Source organism: Sceloporus undulatus, chromosome 7, assembly GCF_019175285.1.
Source record: "Sceloporus undulatus isolate JIND9_A2432 ecotype Alabama chromosome 7, SceUnd_v1.1, whole genome shotgun sequence".
Taxonomy (NCBI): domain Eukaryota; kingdom Metazoa; phylum Chordata; class Lepidosauria; order Squamata; family Phrynosomatidae; genus Sceloporus; species Sceloporus undulatus.
The window spans coordinates 2,599,232-2,610,690 of NC_056528.1; the positions used below are offsets into that span (position 1 = coordinate 2,599,232).

Genomic DNA, 11,459 nt, shown 5'->3' on the forward strand with positions numbered 1-11,459 from the left:
CCACACACATACACACACACACTCACTCACTTACCAGGGATGAGCGAAGTGTAGCCTTCCCAATGTTGTCGGACTTCACCTCCCAGTCTGCTTCATCATTGGTGGCGTTGGCTAAGGCTGAAGAGACCTGCAGTCCAGTGCTTTTGCCCATCTCTGAATTAAAGAGTTAAGTTACCATGAATTACTTTGCTGCTCAAAAACCTTCAGATCCTCAGGTCTGAATGGCACAAGAGACTGTCACTAGGGAGGAACATTTTGTTTACTGATTTTAAATGTGATAGTTGTGGTTGGATCTATGATGCTGTGAGAAAATAGTACCAAGTCTTGCCTCATTGTCCTTCCCTTTGCACTTCAGGGTTGAACTACAGTTCCCATCATTCGCTTGGAAAGACTCCTTCGGAGCCCTCTGCAATTGACTTGCGTTCAAACTTTTGTGCAAACTGACCCTCAGTAAACCGGACCACCTCATTGTTTTTGTTGTGTGCCTTCAAGTTGTTTCCAACTTACAGTGAACTTACCAAGGGGTTTCATCCTAGCAAGATTTGTTTGGAGAGGGTTGGCCAAGGCCTCCCTCTGAGGCTGAGAGAGTGTGACTTGTTCTAGGTCACCCAGTGGGTTCCCATAGCCAAGTGGGAATTCAAACCCTTGCTTTCCAGAGTCTTAGTCCAGCATCTACTACCTCACACTGGCTCACTGCTCTTCAATCCAGATCATTTATAGACAAGTCTGAAAAGCACTGTTTCCATTAAGAAACCCTATGATCCACATTCTCCATGGACAAGAACTGACCACCAAGTTGGGGAAAGTGGACCCTCAGGCCACATGTGGCCCTGAGACCCCACTTTTTGTGGCCCCTGAGGTTCCTCACCAGTCCCCAAAAGCTTCCTATCCCCCACCCAAAATACAAAGATGCATTTTTAAAATCATTTCCCCCTGAAAGCAACGTCAAAAATCCCCACAACCTCCACCGAAACACCCTCATTCTACCCCAGAACCCTCCACTACTACAGTGTCTCCATCTTCCTCTGTAGTCTCTCACAAAATTGTGACTGGAGATGATGTGACATTACTATTAACCACTTTTATTACTTCAGAAGGTATATGAGCTGTGTTTGTAGGGATGAAACCCATGGGGGAAACTGGACCCTATTCTCCATGTGGTCCCTTCCCTTGATTTAGTCTGATGCTGCTTCCTAGTCTCTAAACACTTTTTGATTCATAACAAGCCTTTGTTTCTGATCCATGACCGCCACATTTTCCTACGACTTCGTCAAAAGCTCACAAATAAATAACATGTACCAGATCTATGCACCAGCATGGCTTGAGTATTGGACTAAGACTGGGAGACAAGGGTTTGACCCCACTCAGCTGTGACCTTAGGCACCATCACACTCTCTCAGCCTCAGAAGAAAGTAATGACAAACCCTCTCAGAACAAGAAAACCCCACAAAAGAGCCACTTTCGGATTGCCATAAGTCAGAAGTGACTCGAAGGCACACCATCACAGCCAGATCTATGGCAGCAGTGAGTTCCAATGTCAACTATGTGGTATGTGTGATAATAAGAATGCAATGAAATGTTCTCATAAGCAAACAATGACTTGGTGCCACAATCCTAATTCCTCTTTAAAAAGCACACATTGCCATGACCTCCTCACTAATCCAGTAAGAAGAGGCGATGAATCACTTTAACAAGGAAAACAGAAATAATGCTTTGGTCTGTGAACATAGCTAAAAACGCTTTTCGGAAGAAGGATTTTAAAAGGGAGAAAGGGTAACTCGGCATGATCTGGCCTCTCTGCAAATGAAGAATGTGGAACTATAATGGTTTGGACACAGAATCTGTTTACTGTTTAAAAAAGATTTAACAGCCACGATCTACATTTTAAAAAGGAACGAGGGGGATTTCAGTCCTGGAACCCGTCTTGGTTCTCTCCGTTACTCAGCCCATTTCCCAGCTGAAAGTAAGCAGCGGATTGCAAGGGAAGAGAAAGAAAAGAACCAGAGAGAGAAAGAAAGAAGTAAACCACAGCCATAGAAGTCACCGCCTGGCATTATATAGTGGTAACTCATATTTATTACAATTATATACAATCATATTTTATAGTTGAATTCTATACATGATCACACAGACAAGCACATTTCCATTTCCCCCTCAGTGAGGATTGAGGAGCAGCGAGAGCCTCGTGGTGTTACAGGATTCGAGGCTCCATTACTTTTTCCTTTTGCTCCCCTGTTAATGAAGTGAACAGAAACCGGACACCATTGGGAAACAGCCGACAACACGATGCTGCGAAACGGGGGGTTTCTAAAAAACCCGGTGGTTTGTTGCCGTTTTCTCCAGCCGATAAGGCAAAAGTGAGAGGAGACGGAATGAGGGTCTAGTTGAAGAGGGAAGACACTGGTGCGATGTGAGGAAGGGGCCACCACAACGGAGAGCATGTGGCCCTTGGATCGTGAAGGGACAGCAGATGTGCAACTTTCCCATTGCATTTGACAGACCTGGAAACTTAAGAATTGAAAGATCAATAACCAGGGGCCTTATAGCAGCCCTAAACTGGAAGGAGAGAGTTGGATTTGGCTTCCTTTCCCCATGCAGGGAAATAATTTTAACCCTAAAAGATTCACCTCATGGGTCAGCAGCTGGCAGCCCTAGAGAGATTTAGGCCCTCTCCTCTGGTTTGTAAGGTTCTGGCTCCTCCTCTCCTCTCCATGCTAAGAACATAGATTTCAATGAGAAGAAGTGGAAAATAGAAAAAGGATGAAAGCAGCAACCCTGAGCCTCGGTTGTGAGACCGAGACCCTTGGCCAACAAACCAGGAGTTCTCAAAATGGCTCCTTCCAATCCCTGACCCCAGCAAACCAAGACATCCACAAAGGTGTACAAAAGCAAAGTGGCTACGAAGCAGACACACTTTTGTTCCCAAGACACTAGGAAATGAAGGGCCAGGAGAACAAGGAGAGGAAAGGGAGGTTTTTCCACTCCATGCTTTGTTCAGGGGGAAAAAAAGCATGGTCTGAAAATAGAGACGCATGAAACCATGAGAACATTTGCGTTTCTAAAGGCTGAGAGTCCTTGCTGAGCAAAGTCTGGATTGGAGAACGTGAAGTGAAGGAAGAGAGGATGGGGAAGAGCCACCAGGGAAATGGAAAGGAAGGCAGAACATCACATTCTTGGCTTTGGGGGAATCATTCCACATTTGATCCACAGATTAGTATCTGGGTGTGCGTCATGAGCAAGGAGAACCATTTCCCTAAGCTGCGGTGCAGGCTGAGTGGCAACCAAGTCCCGGGTTAGATGTGGGATGTGAGACAGAAGCGGATGCGGTGGGAAGAGGGGGAGCCATGGTGAGGAGCAGCTGGTCAGGTGGAGGGTGGCCTGTAGGCTGCTTGGCTCACTAGGCCACAGCACTACTTGAGGTGAACCAGGGAGGTGAGACAAGATCATCCTGGATGGGTAGGAGAGGCCCACAGACTGGAAAATGGGCAAGAGGCGTGGGGTGAGGTGGGAGCCACCTTCCCTGTCGCTTTAGTCAATTTCGTTCTCGTTGCTGGCTCCCTCAGGCCTCCGTAGTTTCTCCACCTGCTCATTGATCTGCCCGTCTCCTCCTCGCCGGTCCTCCGTCTGGACGTCCAAGCACTCTTCTTCGTCCACGTGGCTGACGTCATCCTCCTCTTCCTCCTCCTCCTCCTCCTCTTCTTCTTCCTCCTTCCCGTTGTCCTCCTTCTTCTCCTCCTCCCCTTGGACCTCCATCCGCACCTGGCCCTTCAGGTCGATCACTGCCTCGCCTTCTTCCGCAGGGCCCAGCAAATGGCAGCTGACCTTCGGCCCTTCGGGGCTGTGGTTCTCTTTCACAGGGGAAGAAGAGTTGGACTCGTTGCTGACCGGCGAGATGTCGCTGCTGGTGTTGTGGTTGTTGGTGACCGCGTTGGAAGGTGAGGAGGGCTTGACCGGGATCTGCCACGACGGGATTTTGGGTGCCGACGGTGAAGGAGGAAACTGCCTCCTGTGAGAAAGAGAATAAGTTTTATTTATTTAGGAGGGAAAACTAAACACAGTTGCTAGCACTGCTTTGAATTCCATGGAAAGGGCCATACGAGGTCCAAGCCAGCCCTTCTCCCTATGTCAGAGCTTGGGAAAGTTACATGTTTTGGACTGCAACACATAGAACCCCCCTGACAGTATGGCCCTTTCACACCACACAATTCTTGCACTATGACTCCACTTTAACTGCCATGGCTGCATCCTATGGGATTGGTGCTAGAGCTCTCTGACTTGGAATTCTAAGTAGCCCTCCCTAAACCACAAATCCTAGGATCCCACAGAAGGCAACCATGGCAATCACAGTGAAGCCACAGCACTATAAATCACAGCACTATAAAGCCCCAGTCTTATGAGGAAAGGTTGCAAGAACTGGGTATGTTTAGAGAGAAGACTGGTGGTGGTAACGGGGATGACATGGTTGACTCCTCAAGGCGATAAGAACCCTTCTGGATCAAACTGAAGCCTTTCTTCTGTTCATGAATTCTTTTCCCACAATGGCCAACCAGTCACACGATGTGCATGCAAGAGGGGAGCCAGGATTTTGGTTGAACATCAGGAGAAACAACTTGATGTTAAGAGAAGTTTGACAAAGGAACTGATTCCCTAGACTGGTGAAGGGCTCCCCATGGATGGAGACTGTGAACCTCAGGGGCTGGACAGCTGTCTGTGTGAGATGTTCTAGTACTGGGTTCTATGCCCTGAACAAGGAGCTGGAGTAGATGGCCTCTGAGAACTGTCCAACCCAAGCATTCTAGTGATCTTTCCATTAAGACAAGGGACCTGGCCTTCCTAGGACAACAGCTTGTGAGTCACTCTTTATTCATTATGTATTTGTTCATGTCCCAGTTTTATCCTCACAACAACCCTGCGAAGGTCAAACTCAGAGAGAGAGAAAGTGGACTGGTCCAAGGTGAGTTTCCATGGCTTCAGGGAAGCTGGACATCCAAAGTCCCAGTCTAATACTACAACCACAACTATCTCACCCTGATTCTCAGACAACTCCAATTTAAGAATGTCCTAAAACACCCCACCACAAATGCCTTCTGATCTCCTCTTGGAAGATGTACTGCTTCTGAAGCGTCCGCCTTCTCAGCATGCAAATGACCGAACCCTCGGCATTATTCACCGGTATCGTAAATGTGATCAAGAAATTCAATTTGGTGACTTTTCTTGGCTCCGGTGTCACAGCCGCCCGCTTTGCCGCAAGGGAGGCCTTCTGCCCGCAGGTTCGGTTTGTTTATTTTAAGAAATATATTTTCCCCAAAGCACTTATCTGTGCAGCTGCATTAACACACACACACACACACACCACCAACAAAAACAAATGAATTTCCTCTTAATGACAAGATGTCCTCTTGCGGACACACAAACAAGACTGCATCTGCCCTTGTCTTGCTGTACTGCAAGGAAGCAAGAGAACACTCATGTTTTGGGCATGAAATAAGCTGTATTCCTCCAGTGCACAAAGTGAAGGAGGTTATGCTACTGTCCTGTTTGTTTCCACAGAGTAGGAAGCATAAAGCAATGCCACTTAAGTAACTAACCACTGTGGTGTAATGGTCTGAGTGCTAGACCAGGGTTTGAATCCTCAATCAGCTGTGAAAATATGTTTCTTAAGTGTAGAGAAACCCTGAAAGGAAGAATCCTGCAGCGATGAGAATCTTTGCAATTCAGAACTTCCTCTGTGCAAAATTTGCATGTGGCTTTTTTCACACACACACACACACACACACACACACACCAGTATTTTCTACTCAGGAAATAGCATTTTCTACAAAGAAAATGCTAAAGAAATATTGTTTCCTGCACATTTTTCAAAGACTTTCTCACAGAGGGAAGAAAATTGCTAAAATTATTCACTGCTTCTTTCACGAACATTAGTAAAGAATGACATCCCCACCTCCCATCCCCATAAACAATTCTGGGTTACTTCTTACCTGTTCAGAAGGAGACCTTTTAGCGAATAGATCTCAGACTTCAACTCATTGATATTTTGAGACTCCAAGATCCAGTTGGTGGATGTTGTGGCCTAGGGTGCAAAGACAAGATGACAGTCAGAGATGCGGGAAGGTCAAGAGGTCCGAGCAGAATTTTCCTCAGAGTGCAAAAACCTCCAGAGTCAACTGACCCCACCATATGAACCACCATTTTGCTTCCAAGCCCTTCTTTGCACTCACTTTGGCCCTCCAGATGTTTGAACCATGCCATTAACCTCTGCTGGGTAGGGCTGATGGGAATCAGAGCTACATTTTTGGAGTCCAGAACTTCCCAGTCAGCATTCAATGGGGAGCTTCGCCTAATAGATAGTACCTTCTCCAAGCTGTCATGGAGGCCAAAAAACTTGGAGAGGCAAAGAACTCCAGCAGAAAGTCTAGTGGAAACATGGAATCAGAATGCCACTGGTGACTTATCATAGCCTTGGTTCTGCTTAGGTTACCAGCGTAAGCAATTTCTTCGGTACTGAGTTTCCAATATCTTCTTGCACATTGCTTCTGCTTGGGCATCCAAGAACAGCCAAATGGCTTCCAGATACAAGGACTGGCCAGCAAGCTGCATTTGGAAGCCCATCAGTTGCCCAGCACTTCTGGGCACGAAGCAGGTGCCTTTGCCTTTGTACATAGCGAAGGCAAAGGCTATCCCTTCCTTGTTGTGTGCCTAAGGCCATCTCCCAGGTGTAGCTCCATGGCATATCAATGGTCAGGGGACAGAGCTTTGTGCACCCAGAGATGTAGGAGCAGCTTTCATTTCCCAGAGGACTATATTGGGGCGACTATACCTCAAAGGACTACACTACATTCCTCATGGGATGAACAGGATCGTGGACCTCAGACCAGTGTAAAGTCTATTTGTTTTTGGATGGCTTATTTAAAATGCGGAGTGTCTTCTTGAGAAGAGAGCAAGCTTGTTTTCTGCTGCTCCAGAGACTAGGACATGGAACAATGGATGCAATCTACAGGAAGAGAGATTCCACCTCAACATTAGGAGGAACATCCTGATAGTAAGAGATGTTCGATGGTGGAAGACACTGCCTTGGAGGGTGATGGAGTCTCTTTCTTTGGAGGTCTTTAAACAGAGGCTGGATGACCATCTGTCAGGGGTGCTTTGATTATGAGTTCCTGCATGGCAGAATGGGGCTGGACTGGATGGCTCTCTTCCAACTCTATGATTCTTCAGAAGCAGCTTTCTGGGCAGCTGGCTTGGCTGTGTGTCTCCTCTTTAGCCCCTGTTCCTGGCTGTGATAGACTCTGTAGTAGCTGACAAAGACAGCCCCAGATGTGGCCTCCCAAGGGATGGCCCATTCCCGGAGCCCCACAAGGCAAGCGAGGATCTGGGAGCCACCGTTTTGGCTCTCCGAGCCCTTTGAAAGCGACAGAAGCACATTAACAAGAAGAGAGATTTCCACTCGCCGGCCTGCAAAGGGATTCAAATTTCCAAAACACATATGGTGCCAGATGCTGGAGGACTTAAGAAACAGAACCTGACAACTGGGGCTTTTTAAGTCAGTCTTTTTTAAACACATACACCCAAAACAAACAAAACAAGCGCTAGGAAACACAAGCCCAGAAACTCAAGTCCACGACACTCCCCACTTTAATTTAAAAAATGACTTAAAGCCCCTCTTTTAATTTTTTTAGCGGATGCCAGCAGGAGTTTGAAAGGCAGATATAAAAACTTGCATCACAGCTGAGAAAACCCTGTGCCCCCCTCTTTCTTTTTTCTTTCCTTCTCTCTTTCTTTTTTAGAACCCAACAAGTTTAGGGGCTCAGCCAAGACTGTTCTTTTGTGTATACACACACGCATGAGGTTTTGATCAGACAGCAGCCAGCGCTACCATTTTAAGAGAGCGTTTTCAAAAGGGGCGAGGAGGGAAGGGGGGCACTTTGGAAACCCCTCTGCCCCTCAAACTGCCGTGCTTTTCCCTCTTCTGAAAGCACAACATGTGCTCTTCATATTTAACACTTCAGACCCAAATGGGAGATGCCCAATTTCCTGGCTGGCTCCAAAAACTTGAAGCAAACCAGAGTAACAAATGAGTAGTAGGCCTTGGAAGCACTTCCCCGGCGTTTGGGACTGCTCTGTTTTCTTGAAAAGCACTTCTTGGTTTTTATTTTTATATTGCCGTCGGGCGTTTCAAAATGTTTTCAAGGGGTCTCAGGGGGGGTCACTGAATAAACTGTGGGTTTGGCTGTAGTTGTGGTTCCAGAAATCAAAGCACGCCTATGGCCTGTATTGCAATAATATTGCAACCAACACCATTTTATAAAATGGCCAGGCTGCTGAAAAGGTCTCCTTTAACTGGTAGCGTTTTTAAGGCAAAAATTAATAGACTGCACCAGGGTTGTATAAAGAAGCCCTAGAGACTCTAAAATTTGCAGCCTGTTTGAGAATTGGGTCCCAATCTTTGCCCTGGTGACAAAGAAGGAAAAGGGGAAAACATGACACACACACACACACACAAAGTAAGAAGGCACCATCTCTTCTCTTAATGGGATCCTTCTCTTCTACCCTTACTCTTCTCTTCCATACTTGGAGGGTTGTCTCTCCTTTTTCCATTCTGACTCAGCTGCCCCCAATTTGCTGTTTCCTTCCAAAAACTGCTATTCAGAGGTAGACATCTCCTAAATACGGAAGGTCCATTTGACCAGGAGAGCTGCTGATAGACATCTTACCTATTACAGAGATGGGAAATCTCAGGTTCCAGGGCTAAATCTGGCCCTCTTGGTTTCCCTGGACAGCCATTCCTCCTTCCAAATGACACCAGTTTTATATGGTTTGTGTTTGGTTGTGCCCTTCCACATGACACCAGACATTTCACATCTACATGTGTTCCCCCCATTCTAAAAAACCGAGATGCCTCTCCTAAGGCTCAAATACTAAGGCTTCCCATTTGTATTTTGGCCTTCATTCTTTTTGCCTTAGGACCTGCCCACCACTGGAAGGTGGCCCTCAAAGAACGTCTCCAAAATCAAAACCGCCTTGCGGTCTTTTGCAGCAAGAGGGCTAGGACAAACGTTTTGCAAGCAGATCCCTCATTGGCATTTTTATTTTTATGTTCCCATTTCCAAAGTTGTCAGGGGCTTTTCAATACCTTAGAGGCAGCCAGTTCTTGGGTGAGCTCCTGGATTTTCTGCTGTTGCTGAAGGAGAAGTTCCTGGACAGATGCTAAAGTTGTCTGAAGCTGAGTCACTGTTTAAGAGGGGCGACAATGGGACAGAAAGAGAAGAAGAGAAGGTTTGTTAAAAATCAGAAGACAGATGCATGCCAAGCTGGGCACACGCATACAAAAAAGTGCTCTTTCGGTGCTGAACGACAAGATTCCTCCGTTTCTCCAACTGCCTGATTTATCTGCAGCTTTCTGCTTACTCTAACCAGTCCTAATTTATCTGCTCTATGGACCATCTACCTGCACTGTATCTAACCTCCCCTATTTCTACTTTATCTTCCCTTTGTATAGATGTCTATAGCCCACAGTATATCCGTCTGAAACCTCTCCCTTCTAATTATATTGGTTTTATGATTTGCATGGTCTCTGTGAACTCATACAGCCTGGGTATCGTTTATCTATCTCCCAACTGCGTACAGAAAGACTTGGACTTGCGAAGTCTGCATCCGAAGCAGAGACAGATGAGTCTCTGGGAAGGAGTAGTTAAGCAAAAAGAAGGAGAATGGCCATGCTCCGTAATGTTTGGGGAGCCCATGGACCACCCTTTCGAACCTCTGGCCTAAATAATAATTGGGGAAGGGGTGTGATCTGACAACTTTGGGGATTCTTAGTGGGAGAGTTGGAGGTCCAAACCCATGGACCATTCTTTCACATCCTTGACCTAAGCTCCTTGGATTTATGGGCTGCATACAACCTTTGGACCTCTAACCCTCTTACTACGAAATCCTTGAAGCGGTCAGATCACATCCCCTCCCCAATTATTGTTTTTTTTGCAAGACGATGCTCATCCCAAAACAGTTCAAAACAGAAAACATACAAGGAGTAGCTGCGTTGGCCATTTTAACAAACATAAACAAAAATCCATCAGTGATACCTTCACTGGCCAACCGAAATGCACAACGCTCGCAACAAGTACACTCAAAACAGGTTTTAAATGATGCAAAATGCAGCGTTTGGGAGTTGATGCAACGAGTCTAAGTTAGGACTAGCAATTGGGTTTAGGTGTAAGACTGAAGTAACTGTCACAGGTTCCTCCTCCGCCTGAGAAAATCTTTTCTTTGAAAGAAACCTGACAAGTGGAAGGCTGGAATTGCTTTATTAATACAGCCGAAAAATTATAATTCAGAGCTTCTATTCAGTAAACAGGTTCATAAAGAAAAAGAAATTCCAGTGGTGTGACAGGTAACAGCTAATCTAGGTCATCAGTTGGAGCAGCGGGTAATGAAAAGGTGCCCTATGGAGTCAATAACAGAGAAGGTTGTTGGGGTCGGGGGAACACTCCGTAATTACAGACTCTCCTGACCCTGCCTTGAATCCTCCGAAGGAAAACATGGCGCTAGCGGGAGAGAAGAGATCCCCCCCTTCGAAGGGGGAAAAAAACCCAGCCCCAAAGAAAACCTTCAGAGAAGCAGAAATTAAAAATGAACTTTACAGCCCCTTCGAAAAGGCTGTCATTTTATTCCCCTTATTAATATTCTGAGGTTGGGAGCCTTTCCGTAAAAACATAATTAATTGAGGCCGCGCCGACAGTAAACAAGCAATTTCAAATTAAACCGAAATGACGGCGGCTTCATTTGCAAATGTGAACAGATTTCTCAGAGCAGATAAATGAAGTCGCCGCATAAAGTGGAGATGGAGGGGAAAGTGGGGGGGGGGGAAAGGAAGGGGAGAGGAAGAAGGGGGGCGAGACGAGAAGAGAAGGGCTTGGAGGGGCAGGAATTGATGGGATCATTAATCTTCACCTGTCTGCGTCACACTGCCACTCATTTCGGAGATGTTCGTTTCGATCCTCTGTAGTTGTTTTCTGTCTTCTTTGCCTCCCATGATCAGAGGGAGCAGGTATTTCTGCATAAAAGAAGAAAAAGCCAGGAGAGGCGGCTTTTTGGACTCTAGGCTTAACGCAAGCATCACAGCAAACTGCAGTTTGCACTAACCATCAAATCCAAATGCAGACATCATAAAAAGCCTTTGTTTGCACTAACTGTGGCTTAAACATCCAAGCGCAACAGGTCAAACCCATGTCTTAGAGGCACTTGTTCAGTGTAGATACCACATAAAGCCTTAGTTTGCACTAACTGTGGCTTACATGTCCAAGCGCAACAAGTCAAACCCATGTCTTAGAGGCACTTGTTCAGTGTAGATACCACATAAAGCCTTAGTTTGCACTAACTGTGGCTTACATGTCCAAGCGCAACAGGTCAAACCCATGTCTTAGAGGCACTTGTTCAGTGTAGATACCACATAAAGCCTT

The 11,459-nt window shown here is 46.3% G+C and overlaps 1 protein-coding gene across 1 annotated transcript in view; it reads right to left on the reverse strand.

Moving 5' to 3' along the window:
• Positions 1–1,824: 1,824 nt before the first annotated feature.
• The window catches only part of PEX14 (peroxisomal biogenesis factor 14), an 87,279-nt gene continuing 77,644 nt past the window's right edge, over positions 1,825–11,459 (reverse strand). Inside the window, exons 6-9 of the mRNA XM_042479275.1 lie at positions 10,951–11,053; positions 9,134–9,231; positions 5,982–6,073; positions 1,825–4,006 (exon numbers count right to left, since the gene is read on the reverse strand). Coding sequence (XP_042335209.1) covers positions 3,529–4,006; positions 5,982–6,073; positions 9,134–9,231; positions 10,951–11,053 — 771 coding nt within the window. The 3' untranslated portion in view covers positions 1,825–3,528. The remainder of the gene's footprint in view (positions 4,007–5,981; positions 6,074–9,133; positions 9,232–10,950; positions 11,054–11,459) is intronic.